Source organism: Pinus tabuliformis, chromosome 6, assembly GCF_031772625.1.
Source record: "Pinus tabuliformis cultivar Carrire ecotype Pingquan chromosome 6, CPIR1, whole genome shotgun sequence".
NCBI lineage: Eukaryota > Viridiplantae > Streptophyta > Pinopsida > Pinales > Pinaceae > Pinus > Pinus tabuliformis.
The window spans coordinates 755,622,997-755,643,141 of record NC_142292.1 but is presented as its reverse complement, the minus strand read 5'-3'; the positions used below and the strand labels follow the sequence as shown (position 1 = coordinate 755,643,141).

The 20,145-nt window shown below is 38.5% G+C and overlaps 1 protein-coding gene across 1 annotated transcript in view; it reads right to left on the bottom strand.

Annotated features, from left to right (window-relative positions):
- Nucleotides 1–12,516: 12,516 nt before the first annotated feature.
- LOC149260933 (uncharacterized) overlaps nt 12,517–20,145 on the bottom strand; it is a 104,573-nt gene continuing 96,944 nt past the window's right edge. Inside the window, exons 3-5 of the mRNA XM_089380926.1 lie at nt 13,665–13,746; nt 13,434–13,522; nt 12,517–13,114 (exon numbers count right to left, since the gene is read on the bottom strand). Coding sequence (XP_089237052.1) covers nt 12,868–13,114; nt 13,434–13,522; nt 13,665–13,746 — 418 coding nt within the window. The 3' untranslated portion in view covers nt 12,517–12,867. The remainder of the gene's footprint in view (nt 13,115–13,433; nt 13,523–13,664; nt 13,747–20,145) is intronic.

Sequence of the window (20,145 nt, the reverse complement as noted above, 5' to 3'; positions counted from 1 at the left end):
CACTTAATCCTCTATGGGTTAGTGTGGAAGCGGAATAGACTAAGGAAGTCCAAGAGACCTTGGGATGTAGAACCCAACGGTCACACCATGTACTATAAATGTATATTGTTAATTAAAATGTACTCTCATGTTTTATCTTTCCTATTTGTTTTTTCCATGTGTGTGTTTAACAGATTAAGGCATTGATCTACCAAGGGTGGTCACTAAAAATCATATTCTTTCACCTTCTTCTAGGTCTAGCCAAGTTGGGGTACCTAAGGCATCAATTTCCCGATAAGCTAGCCACCAAAAAATCCCAATCTCCTAGGGTCTCTTGCGTTGGCCTTTCTCCAATATTTATTCCAATTTTGAAGCCATTTCGACGGTGGAATTGGGAGAAAAGCCAAGCCCTAGCTCCGGGATCAAAACTTGCTCCGTCGTCCCCAAGGCTAGTACCTCATAGGGTCAAAATAACATCTTCAAGTGAAATTATTTCTTTAATCCTTTCCCCCACCTTGTCTAGGGTAAGAATATCATTGGTTGCTACACACTTTCCTCATACCCTAGACCAAGTCCACTTGGCCCCGTATGGTCTCACTCCTTTGAAAGTTCATTCTTCAAGAACCATCTGGGATACCAATTCTAACAAGGATTTTATGGATTGGGGAACTCCTTCACAAGTCTTATCCCATAAACCTAACCATCAAACCCTCTCTTCCTTTCCCTAGAATACATAGTACCTTACTTAGAAAGCAAGCAAGCTCCATCCTTCAAACTCTTCTGGGAAAAGTTTCATTTGGGTCACTCATATCCATTGACTTACCCTTCATCGGTGACTCCACACATACCGAGTCCTCCCATCGATGAAAGTTTGTAAATAGAAGGGAGCTTTAGTTGAAGTGATAGTGGGCAAAGTCTCCATTTGTTTCCCTTGGCTTGGCATTTTCCCTTTAGAGATCCCCCTTAGGTCCCCTGCTAGTTTGAGCGGTAATAGGATCCATGGGTTCATCAATAACATCAAGCCCAGGCTCAAGATCTTCTTAAATTTCAAAGGCACCATCTTGTCTATCAACATTAGCAGTAGGAAGAGGAGTGTCTCTTGCCTTTCCAAGACTTGCATCTTCATCAAATGTTACATCTTTGCTGAACTCTATAGTTCTTTGACCAGGTACGTTTATTTGGTAAGCTTAGGAATTTTCACAATAACCAACAAGTGTATCTTTCTTACTTGAAGCTTCCAGCTTGTTCCTCTTTCCCTTTGGCACATGAAAGTAGACAGGGCAACCAAAAATCCTAAAGAGCCCAACCTTGGCCTTTTTACCAGTGAAGACTTCTTCAGGAGTCTTGTTGTTTAAGGCTCAGTGTGGAGATCAATTTTGGCCATAGACAGCAGTGTTAGCAGCTTCTCCTCATAGAAACTTTGGTAGCTTTTGATCATGCAACATAGCTTTCACTGCTTCCATGATAGTTAAGTTCTTTCTTTCAGCCACACCATTTTGTTCTAAGTTGTATGGTACGTTGGTCTCTTTCCTGATTCCAGCTTCTTTGCAAAAGTCAATGAAATAATTTGAAGTGAACTCTCCTCCATTGTCATATTTGAAGATTTTGTTCTACTTTCCAGTTTGTTTTTCTACTAGAGCTTTGAAATATTTCAACATGTTAAATGCTTGACTTTCGTTTTTCAAAAATAAAATCCATGTCTTGCGAGAAGAATCATCCACAAAGATTATATAATGCAAGTAGCCACCATGAAAAGTTACAGGGATAGGTCCAAATAAATCAGAGTGTATAAGATGAACTATCTTACTAGTTTTGTTTTTGCTTTGTAGGAATGGTCCCTTTACATGTTTTCCACTTGCACACCATTGGCAAACCCCATCATGATCCACTCGAATCTCAGGCATTCCAGAAACCATCTTTCTCACATGAGGCAATGCTTTATAATGCAAATGAGCGAACCTTCGGTGCCAAAGTTCACATTCATGATTGTTGTCATGAATCAGCGTGTAGATTGGTCTTCCATTGACTTTATAAAGACCTTCAAATCTCGATCCCAAAGCGAAAAAATCTCTCATGCTAGATCTCATTGACCAATTGAGTTCTTTTTCAAACCAGGTACATACGAAACTTCTTGAAGAAATAGTTTTACCTTGATCCAAATGAAAAGAAACAAAATCATATCCCTCCATAAGATATGTAGAGTTATCTCCAAGAATGATTTTCATATTCGTCTCTCTCAACCAGATTTGAGAGAACTTCCTTATAACCAGTGAAGTGTCTTGAAGCACCACTATCAACCAACTATCACAAGAATTTGCAGGAGACAAAATAGAAAGAGCAGAAACTAAAAAGTATTGTGATTGTGCTTCAACTGCATTATTATCATACCTTGGGTTCCTTGACCTCTTGGAAGAACAATAGCTTTCTTTATGAACAGCAGGAGCTTCTCTTCCTCTTCTATAATCAAATCTGAAATATTTGCTAAAATTGTTGTGGTTGGATCTTGGTGCACTTATATTTTCTGGAAAATCACAGGCATAATGGCCATGCTTATAGCGATTGTAGCATTGAACTTTTGATAAGTTCTTGTTCCATTTAAAGACACTGTTGGATCTAGCAGCAGGCTTTCTTGAAAAGTGATGACCTACTTTTCCTTTCTGCTTCTTGCCTTGGACAGCAAAGGCAATCGGTTCTCCCTCTTCGTGTCTGGGAAATCTCCCTCTGGAAATCATTCTGGCCTCTTCTTAATTGAATTTTCCCAGGAGCTCATTAAATGTGAGAAACTTATTATTATTGCTGATGGTAGTAATAAAAAGTTTTCCAACTTGGAGAAATACCTCCAAGCATAACTAGCACCAGCTTTTTATCAGACACAATTTCACCAACAATTGACATATGATCCTTGATTTTTGATATCTTCATCAAATATGCTTGAAGGGTCTCTCCTCTTTTCATCTTAATGTCCTTGAGTTGATTCTTCAAAGCAAAGATTTGACTCAAGTTGTTTACTTAATACATTTTAATCAATCTGCCATATCTTTCCTTAGATTTCTTCAACTTGGAGACATAGTTGATGGGATGGTCTCCAAAAGATTCAATGATGATCTTCTTAGCATTGAATTCTCCCTTCTTGAATCTAGCCTTGATAGCAACATTCAAATATTTTGTTGGTTTTGCTATCTCGTCTTCCACATATTCTAGTACATCATGTTCTTCAAGAATAATATCCAATCTTGTCTTCCATGGACCAAAATTCGAAGCATCATTCAACTTCTCTTCATTCTTGAAGTAAAAAGAAGACATCTTGATCAAGTAAAAAATGCAAGGGAGGTCTCTTTGAAGTAAAATTTCTTCAAAAGGAGTGATAGTTTTTACCTTCTTGGGTTTGTCTTCACCAAAAGCTTTGATGCCATGTTGAAATTTTGATGTTCTAAGCTGAAACAATTACTTATTCCAAGAACTTCATTATGTTGCACTATCAATTAAGCAATTGTAGATAGAACATAAAACAAATGCACAATAGAAGACAGCCAAGAACAAAATGAGACACAAAGAATTTAGGTCCAATGACCAGTGCAAAGCCCATAAAGAGAAAACCGAACCAGATTCTTCTATTAGATATCAATTGTTCAGCAGAGATACAAAATACAATGAGAGAACAAGAGAATGAGTAAGTTCACCCAAATTTGAACAAGTTGTAGCATGAAGATCATTGGTAGCAACAGCAGATGAAAACACTGAATCAGCCTTCCCTTCAACTGAATCAACATTGAAACACTGAAGCATTGAATCAACCTTGGCTCACCAAGTTCTGCTCTTACTCTTCAAGTCTCTCTCTCTCTCTCACAATCTTCTTCAATTCTCTCCAACTTTCTCTCTCAAGTTCGAATTTTTCTTTCACAATGCACAAGTTGTAATAGTCAGCTGAGAAAATATGAGACACATATATAGGAGGGGCAACGAATTCTTATCATAAAGGAGGAGCAATATGCATGCCTCGAGGAAGAGTAACATATGCCATTTAGGGGAGTGTAACTCATATCATTAAGGAGAGAAACACATGCCTTAGTAACTTAAGCCATTAAGGAGAGATATGCATGCCTAAGTAACTTATGCCATTGAGAGAGGAAGGCATGCCTTCGTTAAGGAGATTGTATCATATGCATTAAAGAGAGTGTAAGAGAGAAAGAGAGTCACCAAGGAGAGAGATGTGAAGTGATTGAGGTGATGAAGGTAAGGTGACTTGTTATTCCTTTTAATAATAATATCATAGTAACATAAAGGATAATAATATTATTATTATTAATAGTATTGATGATTAAGTTGAGATTGAACTATTAGAATTTATTAAAAATAATTTAAGTGATTTTCCTTCAACTATACTTGATTACCAATAGATGCAAGTTGGTTTACTATTTTTGGAAAGTCATACTTGAGATGTTAGACATGACTTTCCATTTTTAGAAAGTCACCCCAGAATTGTCAAAAATGAGATTTTATATAAGGAAATTCATCCTTGAGCTGCCAAATTTCAACAAGAAGGAACCTTGGAGTGGCTTGAAGGCCTATCAAGAGAAGAAGAAGTGAGAGGCTTCTGGTACAGGGACACTTCTGAGGAAGTGTTGTTCATTCTATTGGGTTTGTTACAGTGATGGATGTCAAAGATTGGGATTGTGTTCCTAATGAGTTACTTACATGGAATGGAGGTACCTCCCTTGCTAAGAGGGAGTGTTCAAAATCGTGTAGTTTGGGAGGTTCTCCCACAAGTCCTGGGTGTTTGAAATTTGAGGAGAAAACCCTCGTTGTGGGCAAAGCACCCAAGCCAGTGGGTTTTGGACCCAAAGTCATGGGCTTGAACCCAAAGATATCATTTGTTTGTTCTAATTGTTGTGGAATACACTTTTGATGGACAAAAGGGACTCCTAAGGCAACATTAGAGAGCCTATATTTTGAATAGACCATAAGAGGTCATTCATTCAAGTGCAAGTCTCATCAAATGAGCAAGATTAGCCATCTAGAGAACATGAGGTACTTCCAAGAGAAGTTTGAATAGATATGTGAAGGAAGACGTTGAGAAGAAGTCAATTTGCATTGGGTGGAAGCTATGTTTGGTAATTTGGATGAGCACAAGTCTAACAAGGAGCCTTAAGTATGGTTTTGGAGCAGAGAGAGAGTCGTAGCCCTAGTTGAAGGGCCAAAAGACCTCAGGATATTGCCCAGAATAGGCCGAAGTATAGCACAAAAGGTCTGAAGTGATTATGTCTAGCCGCGTGAGGGTTTAGACTATGCTGAGAGACCTCAAGGTCTAGGACAATATGAGACAGGTTCAGGGTTTCTCAGCAAGTTGAGAACTATTTTATTAGAATGTTGGCAGCAAGTGATCTTTGTGAATGTGGTGAACAGTGGTAAAGATGTGAGAGGCAGTTAATGAAAGTTGTTAGAACATTCTAATAGCAAGGAGATTGAAGGTTGATGTATGCAGTGAATTGAAGGGCAAATTGACTGAGAGCATCTCGCAGTACAGGGCTATTAGGAGGACTTAACCCCTGTGAGATTTTGGAGCCAATGAACTACTAGGACAGAGGTCAAAGGGAGTTGACTCTCTGTGGACAAAAAAACTGAAAGGGCTAGAAGAAAAGGACTTCAAACAACAAGTTGGTTGATTGATTTGTCTTTGATTTTGTTGGGCAGATTGAGGGTCAAAGGGAACTGAACTCAAGCCCTAGTTGTATATTGTCGTATAACGTGTCTTGTATCAGGTTTTCAAAGGGCCATGATCCCTGGTATGGGAGCCCTATGTTTGTTTTATTGAAGGACAAACGAGATTTGGGCCTATAATACTTGTGTACTTGCACTACAAACAATTGCACTACAAATATTGAGATTTGAACAAATTGATTTTTATCATGTTTATACATATTTGAATGAAAAAACAAAATCCTTGGCAAATAAAGGCCATGGAGCAAGGGATCCTAGAAGTATATCGTCGAATATTGAATGTCCCTCTTCCATGAATCATTTGCAAAAAAATGAAGGTTAAAAAATAAGGATATAAATGCCATATTTGAAATGAGGACCAAGTTAGCAATAAGAAGATAAATGGAGTTATATTCCTCCTGGAAAAGCGGATTAAGATTAGTAATATGGTGATCGCAAGGTTGGAAGGGAAACCAACATTTAGTTTACAACCATGCAAATCAATTAAATCGAACCCATGTCTTTTCCAACTTAACAAGTGACGTAGAGTGGAAATTGCACGCAGGCAAAGGTGGCCTTATATTTTAATTTTTTGAGGAAAGGAAGTGATCACACAAGCGATAAGTGCCTCAACTTTGATACAACATTCAATCTGGCACAATCTGGATTTAATGTATCATCCCCTTTGTATCCTTTGATCATTAATCCAAGCAAACAATCAAGATTATGAGATGGATTTGGAAGCATTCCAATTCAATGCTTTAGGATGAAGGGACAAGGGCATTCAAGGTTATATATGGCTCGTAGAAGTTCTTCTTTGACTACCCTTTCCATTTGGAAGTTACTCCATTCGCACACAAAGGTGGTTATCATTCCCTGGGGTCAGAAGCATGAAACAATATAGTTTCATCATGGTGTAAATCAGGACATCAACTCGCGAGAACATGCTCATCTAAACCAGCGCCTGACTAAATTACTAGAGTCACTCTAGGGACTATGGACACCGTTAAATCATAAAGGAATTGAGGAAGAAAAGGAGAGGGAAACCTTCCAGTTGTTAATGAACACCAAGTTTGAATCCCTGAGAGCAAGTTGGAGATGTTTCAGGCAGAGGTTCACTCCCAAATGGAATTATTGGAAATAAGCTGAACAAATTTAAAGGAAACTCTAGCAGTGGCTTCCAATATGTCAAGAAGGAAGTAGGGACTAGCACGAAACCTGAGAAGAAAAAAGTGAAAGTATCTCATGGAGTAGATTCAGCAGGAAGAGGATAATGTACTTAGCACTAAGATGCATCAATGAAGGAATGGACCTCCATTGCCAGATAAATTTCATTATCTAAATTTTATTGATGTTCTGTAGATACAAGCTCTTGTTAGGCAATTTTGCAATGTTTATAGTAGGCAAATTTTTGGAATAATAGGAAAAAATAGCCATGAGAATAAGCTAGCCATAGTATGGGTTTTTGAAAGAAGTTTAATCCTTGAACATGAAGGCTTATGGTACAAGTTCTGGCCCAAAAACCAACTATTTTTATTAATGCAAAATCTATCCGCTATTTGGAAGAAGAAAAAAAAGTGGTGTTGAAAACTTTCGTTAGCAAGAATAAAATGATATTCTTGGATGAACAAGGCATACCTGTTAAATTTGTTGCAAGGTCCATCAAGTTGATGGGAGTCATCATTTAAGAAAAAGAAATAAAGGAGGAAGACAATAATTTAGATGCGCAAGAAACAACTTGGGTTGACTCCTTCAACATTTCTTCTTTCCCGAAAGTTCCTTCTTCAACCAAAGATCAATGGAAGATAATGAGTAGTGGACAAGAATTTGCAAAATGGCATTCCCAACACAATCATCATATTATATTCTTTGATGGTGCCTCTAAAGGAAATCCAAGAGCGGTTGGAGTGAAAGGAGGGCGAGGGGGGTGTAATTTCACACCCTGATAAACAAATGAACTCAAATATACTTGGGGATTAGGGAAGGAGACAAACAATGTAGCAAAATCTTATGCTCTCTACGAAGGTCTCAAACAAGTTGTCCATCTGAAAATTTAGGAGCTAACAATCATTGGGGACTCTCTGGCTATACTATCCAAAATCAGAAGTAAATCGCTTCCAAAGGATCTCATATTGTCTCAAATTATCAAAAAAATCTCTTCCTATCTAGCAGCATACCTATAATCCATTTCTTCCACGTGTTGTGGATCAACAGCAAAACGACCAACGATTTGGCCAACTAAGGATCCTATTTCCCCAGAGGAAACCTAGTCTTTCATGACCAAATCAGTGGGTCTCCCTTACCATGACATGGTAGTGGACATGGTTTTATTTATCAAAATATCTGATCTCACTCACTCTCGGGTTCTCATGCACTCTCAGGCTCTCATGCGCATAGGCTTACTTGATTCACCCTTCCGCCTCTTCACGAATATTCTACAAACTTCTACAAACGTTGTTCCTTTTGCCTTTGGAAATCACTATTCAAAATGAGAAAACATGGGGCCCTCTCTTCAAGCTACTGCCCCTTTTTTCATTCAACTCCCCCACACCAGTGTACACTAGTGGTTCCTATTATGACCTGGGAAGTCATATTTCAGTAGAAATTCAAGACTCACGCCACACTGTTGATGGATACAACGGATCCACCCCAATCTTGATGGATAATAGCAGCAAAATGTACAAAAAGCATCTAGTGAATGTTGAAGACTAGATTGGTCCTTCAAAACTCACTCGTCTAATATGATTTGCAAATATATTTTTTGATTGGTAAGTATTGGCGCATGTATAAGCACCCTCAAACGATGAGAACTCATAAGTTGATGCTCTTTTGGTTTTCAAAAACCACAGAAAAGCTAGAGATGGTCTCAGTAGAAAAATTTCTCTTAATATTGATTTGTAACTACCTTGAGCTTTATGCCCGAGCTTCTTTTAATATATAAATATACCTAGTTCTCGTTAAAAAGAAAAGAAAAAAAATCTGATTTACAATGTCAATATTCAGTAGACCAGCATTCCAACTATAACTCACACTAGCACTATCCAATATTATTGTTACTATACTAATTAACTCACTATCTATTGTGTTGCCACTGAACTTATTGGTTAAGGAGGCTTCTGGCAACTCCAATTCCAAGTAGACAACTGCAGTTGGAGTGGTCTCCTTAACCTTGCATGTGTTGAACTTGTTGATGCCTCACTCAATGAACCGTTGGCTACTACCCAAATCTATCACCTGTTGTGGGCATTAGCTAGGTGTAACCGTTGAACAACTTGAGATAAGTACTTGTCGTTGCCCTACTAACCTTAGGAAGGCAAACCGAATGCAAATGATGCGCCTTTGGAAACTTGAGATAGGTACCCATTGTTTCCCTATTAACCTCAAGAAGGTAGATCAAATGCAAATGATGCCCTACTTCAAGTTCGACTCTTAAAAATCAAGAGTGAATCCTTTGTTCAACTGAGGAAGGGCCTTGTTGTCCTTGTTAGGCTTCGCTGCCACGTAAGAGGTCTCTTTGTAGTCTTGCTTTCCTTCAATCAACAATTCGGACTTACACTCTATTGTGGCAATCACATAAAGAGGATCTCGCTGCCCAAAAAACTTGTAATGACTAGACACTCCACAATAATACCTTTGTTGCACTTCAAAGAAACTCGTTGACCAAGTAAATACCATAGAGAGCGGTTCCTTGGCCATAACAAATCTGAGTTACTCCAATAGAATACGTTGTAACTAGATAGAGAGAAATAAACGATGACTAGCTAGGGTAGGATCACCTCCACCGAAACTAGTAAAGAGAAAAACAGGTCTTATACCCTCAAAGTTACAGGTCAAAGAAAACAAAGATATTTCAAACCAGATCAATGATGAGAAAATGATTCCATCTCTCCTTTATTTATAGATTCCCCATGGGGCTCTCTCTTCTTTAATCTAATATGATGGTTACACTTGTAGCCCCCAATTTGGGCTTTTTGCCCTAGCAACCCCAAAATCTACCCAATGCTGCCCCAAACACATTGGATAATGGGTTTCCCCTTTTATTAATGACTATAGCCTACGAGATTGGATAGGCTACTTCATCCTCCCTTGGTCCATTAATCCAAGAACATTACAAGATTGCTTACCCATTTGCACAAATTAGAGGAACTCATACTAGATGTTTTCTTTTTAATCTAATAGGCTTTTTTCAAGTCTACCCTATTCTACTGGTATAGACACTCACCAGTGCTTATATCTAGCGATCTTATAATTATATTTTCTTGTTCATTTGCTATGACTCTTGGCTCATCTCCCTGAAAACCCATGACATTAAGCATGTCTAGAGACAGCCATGGACTGGCCTCTTAATAAGTCTTGGGCTGTTTAATCACTTGCTTTTACTACTGTTTGCCCATTTTAAGATTCACCGTTGCCAAGATTAGGGTGGTGGGAAAACAGCTAGCCACAAGAACTGAGTTGCGGCCCTTTCCATCTTTGGGTTACCACTCTTTGCAGATCACTGCCAAAATGGGTTGTCTATTAAGGGTTAACCTTCAAGCTGGTAAGGTTTTCCTTCCTCCCTCTGCTAATCTCCTTGCTTGATGCAGAGGATCTGATGCCCATCAGCTAGGTACAAGTCCCAATTACCGTCATCTCTCCAAGTCACTTCAATCTTTGCCTTAGCAGGAGGTAATACTAATATTCCTGTTATAGGATACACATCAGTATTGCAACTCTTCATGGCACATGAAGGTCAAATTTTTCATTTTGGCAGATATTCACTACAAAAACTCTCACAAGAATCTTTGCTTCGTTCACTACTAACTACCATGAAACTGGAAAGCAATAAAAACTGCATATTAATTCAAGTGGTAACCGATAAATTTTAAGGGGCTTTCAAATTATATATAAGTTCTTGTCTTCTATAGAAAATTCAAAAGCTTGCATATTCAAACCTCTGCATTTACCTGACCACAAGGGCTATTTGTGGTCAGTAAAAGCAAGGGCAATATGTGCCAGTGCTTGCAAAAAGCGTATGGACCCAGGTGCAAGACCTCGACAACTTCAGTAAAGTAGAAACTCACCAAAATCGTGACCTCTTCTCCAAAGTGTCACTAGCATGGTGAGATTCTTTTGCCCATTGAATAATCATGTAGAACATCTTGCACGCACTCATGTTGACAAATCATTCAGTGCGTGACGAAAACCAATATAGCACCTAAATTTGTTAAGCAGAAAAACTGGATATAAAAAATATTAAAATAAGTTATATATATATATATATATATATATATATATATATATATATATATATAACTGTTTCACAAATTCCAGAAAATCACCGTAACTTGGCAGATTTTAGATCAGTATATCTGCAACTATCATATACACTAACTTCATCTTCAAAACAGATTTTTCAATTTAAATAAATACAGCCAAGGATATCTGTGATACGTCAATCCTATCTTCTTCAATTTCAAGTTCAAGCATCTTTAGGATACTTCAACACAGTTTTCTTGATAATATTAGGCAACATTATAATTGATAATTTGATACAGATAATATAGCTCTTAGTCTCGATGTAAATTTCACATTCTGATCATTCAGGAATCAGAGGTAAATTAATCTGACACACAGAACAAATGTGGATCAGGGCTAATTATCCATGTCAATAATCACAAAACTATCAAACCTTCGATGGGCCTTGGCTCAGGATCAAACAACTATGCAGAACTTCAATCCTTGAAACTATTATTGTGTTGGCTCATTCATACGGGGATGGGATCAGTTCAAATTTTTGGTGACTTATTAAATGTTATTAACTGGTTTAACGGAGTACAGAGATGTCAAAATTATATTTTGACTCAAATATTAGAAGAAATTTCACATTTAAAATTGAATTTTGATCTCATAATTGTTTGCCACATCTACAGGGAGCAGAATACAGAAGCAGACCTCTATCTAAGGAGGGTTTGCAACAGGCACATTACTGAAGTGGAGGATGATAAGATCCGTGTGTATCAACAGCCATACATGTTTTGATCTGTCTAACCTGCCAGTGAACTTATTTTATCTTCCATCAGCTCGGTTTTTTGTTGATGTTGTCACTGTTTAACAGATTCTTTATGATTTTGGTGAATACTGGTATATACCTTTTGGTTTTTTTTGTATAAAAACAGTTTTAACGTATGGGGAGGCCCAGGATCTGGACATGGATATCACTTTTTTGGTATATGGGTCTGAGTAGTTCTTGCTACGATCAGCCAAGAGATGGTTTCGCAGAGATGGTTTTGCTATATGTTTTTTGTGGACATACAGTACTCAGAATGCTTAATTGCATCTACAAATGTAATGCCTTTATAGAAAATTCATATTTTCCTCGGGAAAAAAAAAGTAAATTAAAGATTGAAACTTTCCTGTGCCATGTTCATCACCAAACAAATTATATAAAAATCATTTTTTTACTTATTCACAATATTCCTTTTGTAAACTAAATTTTATTAAGCTTACCAACCCCTTATTTTGAAAAACTTGCAATTTAATCAATCACAATCACATTGTGTAATTGAACTTTCAAATTATTATGTAGTAAAAACAAGTTTACACTTCACTCTCTAATCATGCTTGGCTATCTTTTGAATCTTCATTTTCTCAGTTATTGTCAAAATCATATTATGAGACTGAAGATCTTCTGAATCGCCATTCTTCCAGAGCCGATCATAATATGAATGACCTTGATATTATATAAAAATCATTTTTTTACTTATTCACAATATTCCTTTTGTAAACTAAATTTTATTAAGCTTACGAATTCCCTTATTTTGAAAAACTTGCAATTTAATCAATCACAATCACAGTGTGTAATTGAACTTTCAAATTATTATGTAGTAAAAACAAGTTTACACTTCACTCTCAAATCATGCTTGGCTATTTTTTGAATCTTCATTTTCTCAGTTATTGTCAAAATCATATTATGAGTCTGAAGATCTTCTGAATCGCCATTCTTCCAGAGCCGATCATAATATGAATGACCTTGATAGAAGAAATTTACTTTTAATTCACTTTAATTATTCAAAATATCTACCCATTTTTATTTGCTTAATATATTACTTTAGCAGATGAACCTGGGAATGCAGTTAGCATGACTCGTTGAGTTCAAGATAATATCAAAAGCATCATCATTCAAACTCACTTCAACGGAACACATCAAAATCACCTTTTGCGCCCTGCTGGTGGCCTTAAATTTTTCCAATCCAATTTGTGACATTCCTGTTGACTGGTCTTTCTTCCTTCAACTGAAGATGACTGACTTAAATTACGTCTTATAGAATTTGTTGGAGACCAATATGAACTTTGCACATCTGCCTCAACTTTTAATTTCTTACTCTGAAGATCTGAATCATCATTTTCTTGGTTCTTGTTGATGTCATCACTCCCATTATGTGACACCTCATTGTCTCTGATAGAACACCATTTGAAACAATTTTATCATGTGAGAATCCATAAGATTCAACAGCAGATAGTAAATCATTCAGCTTCTGAAAAAGCAACATTTCAACATATGAAACAAAAAGGACAAACAGGACAAATAATCATCAATTTAAATTTTTAAACTTTAATCTACTTAAAGGACAAAAAACAGAAAGGATGAACACTTTATGATTCTTCCACTAAAAACACTTCTTCCTCCACAGATATGCATCTCTATGAGCTTTGCATAGTTCTTCTTTCCAGAAGACTGAAAACAACTGCAGAACAAGAGCAAAACAATTACGTACCTGTCAGTGTTCATTCTGTTTCGATCTGCAATGCTTGTAGTGGATATGCTACGTTTTTTGTCAATGTCCTCAACTTCATCATTCAGTTTCTGAAAAAGCAACATTCCAACAGCTTAAATTCATCTCTGATTCTGCTGCTAGAACGACAAGTTTATTTGAAATGAGGATAAAAACAGGGAGAAACAAATAACAAATTTAAATGCTGGCCACAGAGTGTCACCATTTTCTTACATCAATAGAAGGATTGAAGTTTTGAAATGACATTCGGCCTATAACTGCTCCCGGCATTGGATCACCCTCCATTATCACTACACTGCAGTCCAATAGCAAGAAAATTATATATTGCAGTTTCAACTTTCAACACAATGACCAATATCAGAGCACAGAAAACAAAGTTCTCTGGGTAAATATTTAATATGTTAACAAAACCTTTTACTTAGAGGCTTCGGCTTGCCTATGTGATTGTATTTACTATTAACAAATGCATATCAGAAGAAGTGGGGTTTTTCAGGTCCATCTGACAAGGGTACCCATTATCTCCAATGCTCTACATCATCGCAGCTGGACCTTTGGACTATGTAATATCTCGTCAAGTAGACCGGGACCTAATTAGAGGTATCCTCCTCCTTGTAAGGGAAGCGGGCAGCTTGTTAATGAGCATTTTGCAGATGATTCTTGCTCCCTTCAGAAGAATAGGGATCTATGAATAGCACAATGGAATGGTTCCATATCATCCAACTTTAAGATCCTGAAACCAATGGAACAAGACCCAATGCTACAAAGTCAATCCCCAAGACCTGCATCCAACAACCCAGATTTTATGTATCCAGGTATTCTTTGTGCCTTTCAGGCTTTGCCCAAGGATCTTTGGGAGATGGTTATGCAATGAGTGGAAAAGGAAATTGAGAAATGGCTAAGCAAGCATATGGCCCTAAGTATTAAGTTCCAAATCTATACTAGGATTCTGGCAACCACCCATGCTTATTATTCCTCCTGTTGGGTTTCATCTAACATTACCAATATTAGTAGCTTGAAAAATCTCTTTGGAGCTTTATCTAAGCAAATATTGAGGGAGGCAAGGGCTTCCATCAAGTTAACTAGAACCTTTGTTGCACTCCCAAAGACTGGGGAGTCTGGGAATTACCAAAACACATACTCAAGCCTAGGCCTTATGTGTGAAATAGATTATAAGAGCATTGGAAGGCACTAAGAGCTCGAAGGTCCATCTATGAAACTACATTTGCGAAGGAGCCTGTCTATGCAAAAAATCAGTTGCATCTAAACTTGCCAAATCTTAACATTGGCCTAACCAATGCCAAGGTGAAAGGGACTTTTGTTGATCACCGCATCTAGGAGATGAAGGACACTGTGAAGCCTTCTCCAAATTGAAAAGGCCAAGGCTTTAGGTTTAGTTTGTCTTTCAACAACCATTCCTTATGTTGAAAAGATAATCCCTAGAGATTATGGTAAATTGTATTATTCGCTTGAAAAAGAATGTGAAGAGTCTGAAGAAAACTGTTGATTACTCAAAATTATCATTATTTCACATCCTTTCATCAAACTTTTCCTTGACTTTTGATCATTTTCTACTTGTCCATAATCCTGTATTAAGACCATTTTAATATTTATATGCAATTAGGCTCCATATTTTCCAATGCACTTATTTCAGTATTTTAAATAAGTTTATGATTAAGTCTTAGAAAAATAGCATGTTTTCACTTATCCTTGAAAGTTGAATGAGTTTGGAGGTGATTACAATTATATTTGGAGATTCCTACAATGCACATTTTTACCACCTAGTCTTAAATTCGAATTTCATCTTCAACCATTGAAGATTTGTCATGGATTTGGATCATCATCAAACATCTTAGATGTGAAAAGAATCTTGGAGCATAGACAAGATTAGTTTTGAAGTATTAGTAAAGATCTTTTAATTATTTATAGTTGATTTTTAGTTTCTACTTATTAGTAAAAGGTTGTAACTATTGAGAAATCTAAGGGGCAGCAAGTGTAGGTGATTTCTCTTACTTTGATAACTGCTTGTGATGTATTTTTACTTTACTTGATTAACTTCTTCTTTCCTTTATTATTATATTAGTGTTCTCTATCATCAAACAAATACCAAATCATAAAGAACAATGAGACAATAGTGTTGAAATTCTTCCTATACTATCTGGTTTATTTCTCCTACTTGTTTAATTACTTAACAAGTTATTTACCATGTAAATACTAAAAATAAACACAAATACAATATCAACATCTACAGATCATCAACTAAAAGAAAAACAAGCACACAAGTGACACCGTTATTTTTGGACCAATGTCCCCGGAAAAACCCAATGCGGGAAAACCGGTGCAGCTATTCTGAGGGTTATATTATTATGCAGTGTATCTGAGTACTACTGGGTGCCTAACCGACTCACCCGACAGAGAAAAATACACGGCAGCAATACCTCTATATTCGGAAACAGGTATTCAGAAAACCTGTCCCACAAAACCCTCTCCGGCACAACTGAAGCTCAGCGCTGGCCCTTCTAGCCTCTACGTCAGCCCCAGGACCCTCTACGTCAGCCCTCTGAGGCACTGCACAGCGTCTGGGACCCTCTGCGTCACTCCAACAGCGTTTAAGTGGATGACGCAATCCCTCTGGGCTCTGTGATGTCTCTGTTGAGCTCTGCGCAGCCTAGACTGGCTGCTGCTCTTGCTCTCTCTGCTTCTGCGCTGGTCTATCAGTACTGTCTCTGCCTCGTATTCACTGCCCCTCGCTACTGATCACTGATTCAACTTTGCTTAACAACACCGCTCTAGCAAAATGAATGATTGATCACTCTGGTGTGTTCTCCAACTGACCCTCAAGCCTCCTCTTATACTTTTCTCGTTGGTCCATCAACGGTCGAGATTAAATCTCTAATCAACAGCTAAGATTAGATTTGGCTTGATCCATGACTTTTGGAACCTTTTAACCCAATTTTATATTATTACCCATTAATATTTTATTTTTCCTAAGTTTAGACTTAGGAACTCCATTAAAAATATTAATTATTTTAATATCTCCCAAACCGGTTAGAATCTGCCCAAACCATTTCTGGGTCTTGGAGATTTCATGTGCTTTAGCCTCTCCACCAATTTTCATGGCTAGATCACATCCGATGCTACCCAAAATTGACAATCCCTCTTAGCAAGGATTGTACTCTAGTAATACTCCACATTGAGCATCACCCTGATTATTCGGCATCAGTCCCTGTGTTGATGCTAGACCTCCCCACCCAACATCCTCTACACTGATACATCCTATAATGTTGTCCATGGCCCTGCCACTGCCACTACTGCATCCATACGACAGCTCCCTCTGCATCCATGATGCTGCTAGTCCATCCTCCCAGCACTGCATCCCCTCTCATCATGTTGCATCGTGCTACAGTCTTGCAACTCAGTTACTGAGAAGTAAGTAACTGATCCACCCAACTTCTGACATCCCTATCAGGCTAGAAACACTCCCGATGTTGAAGCTCCCTCTACCGCTAACAAGTGCTCCCTCTACTGACCTTTGCGTTGCTGCAACAACTCACTGCATCTCGCACTGTTGCACACCTCTTTGTGCCATCCTACACTGTTGCAACATTCTTGTGCCTCTAGCACTGTTGTAGCCTGCTAGCCTCGCGTTGTTCGGGGACTCCTGCATTGTAGGACTCTCTGTCGCTCCATCCGTATCCGTCTCTACCAACATCTGCCAATCCTGCTACTCCTCTTTGGGGCTCCTGTAGCATGGTGTAATCCAAGAGGTTGGGTACCTCAAGGATGCTGCCCCTCATCGCCTGTAGTCCTCCTGAATACAGCTCGATGTCTCCCCACTTCTTCGCAAGTGGCACATGAGCACTCATGGCACAATCATCCTCCTCCTCGACTTCTTTCTCCGCCTTTGTAGGTGCTGCCTTCGAGTCCGAAGCCTCTCCCTTACTCTTCTTCCTAGGACACTGGTTTGCAAATGGACCCAGTTCCCCACAATGGAAGCATTTGACCTTGGAGAGGTCCTTCTTCCTCTTCTCCTGCTTTCCTGCAGATGCTAGAGCCGCATCCTCTTCTTCCTCCTCCTTGATTCTGACCCCTTTTCCCCTACTCCCCACCTTAGTCAGTCGTTTGATCTCTTCTTGACGAAAAGCCGCCCACAGTTCTTCCCAATCTGGAAGACTAGTCTTGCCCAGTATGCTCTGGACAAATACCTCCCAATCCTCGAAAATTGTGTTCAGTTGGATCCTCACCATCAATTCCTCATCCGGTGTGGCCCCTATGGAAGTTAGTTGGTCACGGATCTCCTTCAATCAACCAAGGAAGACATCTATCTGCTCTCCCTTCTACATCTGGCATGCCCTTAGCTGATTCTCCAGGAGCATCTTCCTCTGCATGGAAGTATGCTGGTACAATGTCTTCAAGGCATCCCACATCTCCTTTGTCGTTTCCTTCTCGGCAATATGTGGTACCACATGATCCTTGACCCCATCAAGGATGATGCACTTAGCCTTAGCCATTGCCTCCTTGTACCTTTCATTAGCTACCGGGTCAACTGGGATAGCTATCACTCTCGAGACAAAGCCCTTGAGGCGATGTCTGTCTAGAATGGACAAGATCTTGGCCTTCCAAACCACAAAGTTGGACGCTCTGTCCAGCCTATCCTGATCTCTCAGCCCATTCACGGCCATCTCACTGCTCTTATTTCGACTCCTCCGAGTCTCTCTACTTCCCTCCTGGAAGTCCTCTGTTCGACTCCTACCAAGCCTCTCAACTTCCCGTCTAGAAGTTCTCGGTTCGACTCCCTCTAAGTCTCGATTTCCCTTTTGGAAATTCCTCTGCCAACATCAAGTTGCCCCACTCTGATCGTCTGTGCAACTGCACCACTAATCTGGATTCCTTGGATAGAAATCCGCCTTGGCAGCAACTCGCTCCCCCTTGATCTTGCCCTGTTAGGTATTGTTCTGACCACAGTACCCCACCAGCTTCACTCCGCAAATTACCCACAGCCTCCTATGCCCTAGCAACTAAAGGATTGAGCCACTTGGCTCTGCGCAATCCTGGCACCAGCAAGTCAACTCCCCCAACCAACTGCGTCAGCCCTCCTGGCCTCTGTGTGGCTCTACTTGAGCCTGATTTTGCCTCCCTTAGCCTCTATGTTGCCTTTTTCTGGCTCAAAATGATGACGTAGTCCCTCTATGTCACTCCTTCCTTTGTCGCCTTCTGCAAGGATCAGCTTTGTCAATCAAGACAGCTAAATCTCCTGCAAATGCTCTGCTCAGCCGATGCCTTCAGTTATCCTGTGATCTGCAACCATGCTCTGATACCATGTTGGAATTTTTAGGTCTAACCTGTTAGAAATTCTTCCTGTACTATCTGGTTTATTTTTCCTACTTGTTTAATTACTTAACAAGTAATTTACCATGTAAATATTGAAAATAAACACAAGTACAGTATCAACATCTAAAGATCATCAATTGAAAGAAAAACAAGCACACAAGTGACACCGTTATTTTTGGATCAATGTCCCTGGAAAAGCCCAATGAGGGAAAACCGGTGCAGCTATTCAGAGGGTTATATTATTATGTAGTTTATCTTAGTAAAACTGGGTGCCTAACTGACTCACCCAACAGAGGAAAATAGTATGCCTTGATTTAGTTTACAATGTTATGGAGTAGGTTACTGCCTTGTTCTTCGAAGATTGAGCTCACTCCAAATAGCACATGGTGACCTTTTATTTCATTTTATATTCTCTTATCTATTTTATGCAATCTCATTTCATAGTTAGTTTTTAAATTGATGCGAGTGTCGTGTGTTTCTTTCTATCAACGCGTGTTTCTTTCTATCAAAGCTTGCTAACAACAGGAGCAATAGTTCATGGAAAATCATGATCCCGACAAATATATGATCATTGCCAAGATTAAATTAGCTTGCCTTTGGATTTATGAAGTGTGGCATGTTTCATTTCCATGGTTAGTTTCACAGATTTATATTATGAAATATACCAAAACAAAGTATTGTTGTAGAAAGGTTCATACCTTGAAGATTGAACCCTTAACTACCACCCAATTTACGACACTGGTGGATTAAGTAAGGTATAATTAAATGATTAATTTGTCTTTAATTCCAGTTATTTCATACAATAGATTTCATTTTAATATCCACTCATTGAACTAAGTTCTGAAATATACCAAAACAGAGTATTCTCGTAGAAGGTTCAGATATTGAAAATCAAACACTTAACTACAGCCTGATTTGCAACTCTTGTGGATATAGTAAGATATTATTCAATGATGGATTTGTCTTTAGTTTCATTTATTTCATTTCACTAGCAACACTAGAATAGTGTAGGTAGATCACACCACAAATCATCTGATCTGCATATGCAATGTCTGCATCTCACAAGCTTACATACCCCATATTGATAATAAAATTTAATAATTTATACATATAAATTGACTAACAGGAATATGAAAAGCCATCGACAGTGAGACCTCTTGAAAGATGAATCCAAAGGTCATAAGATAATGTATTTATGTGCATCATATTAATGAGAAATAGCATCACATGCTTACCAAAATTTATTCCCCATTTTCATGTGTCCAACAGTGATATCAGATAAAGTGCTTCCTACCCTGCTTGACTGTATCAGAGCCATGATTTTCTGGCCCTTGACCTGAGAACTCTCACCATCTCATGCCCGCTC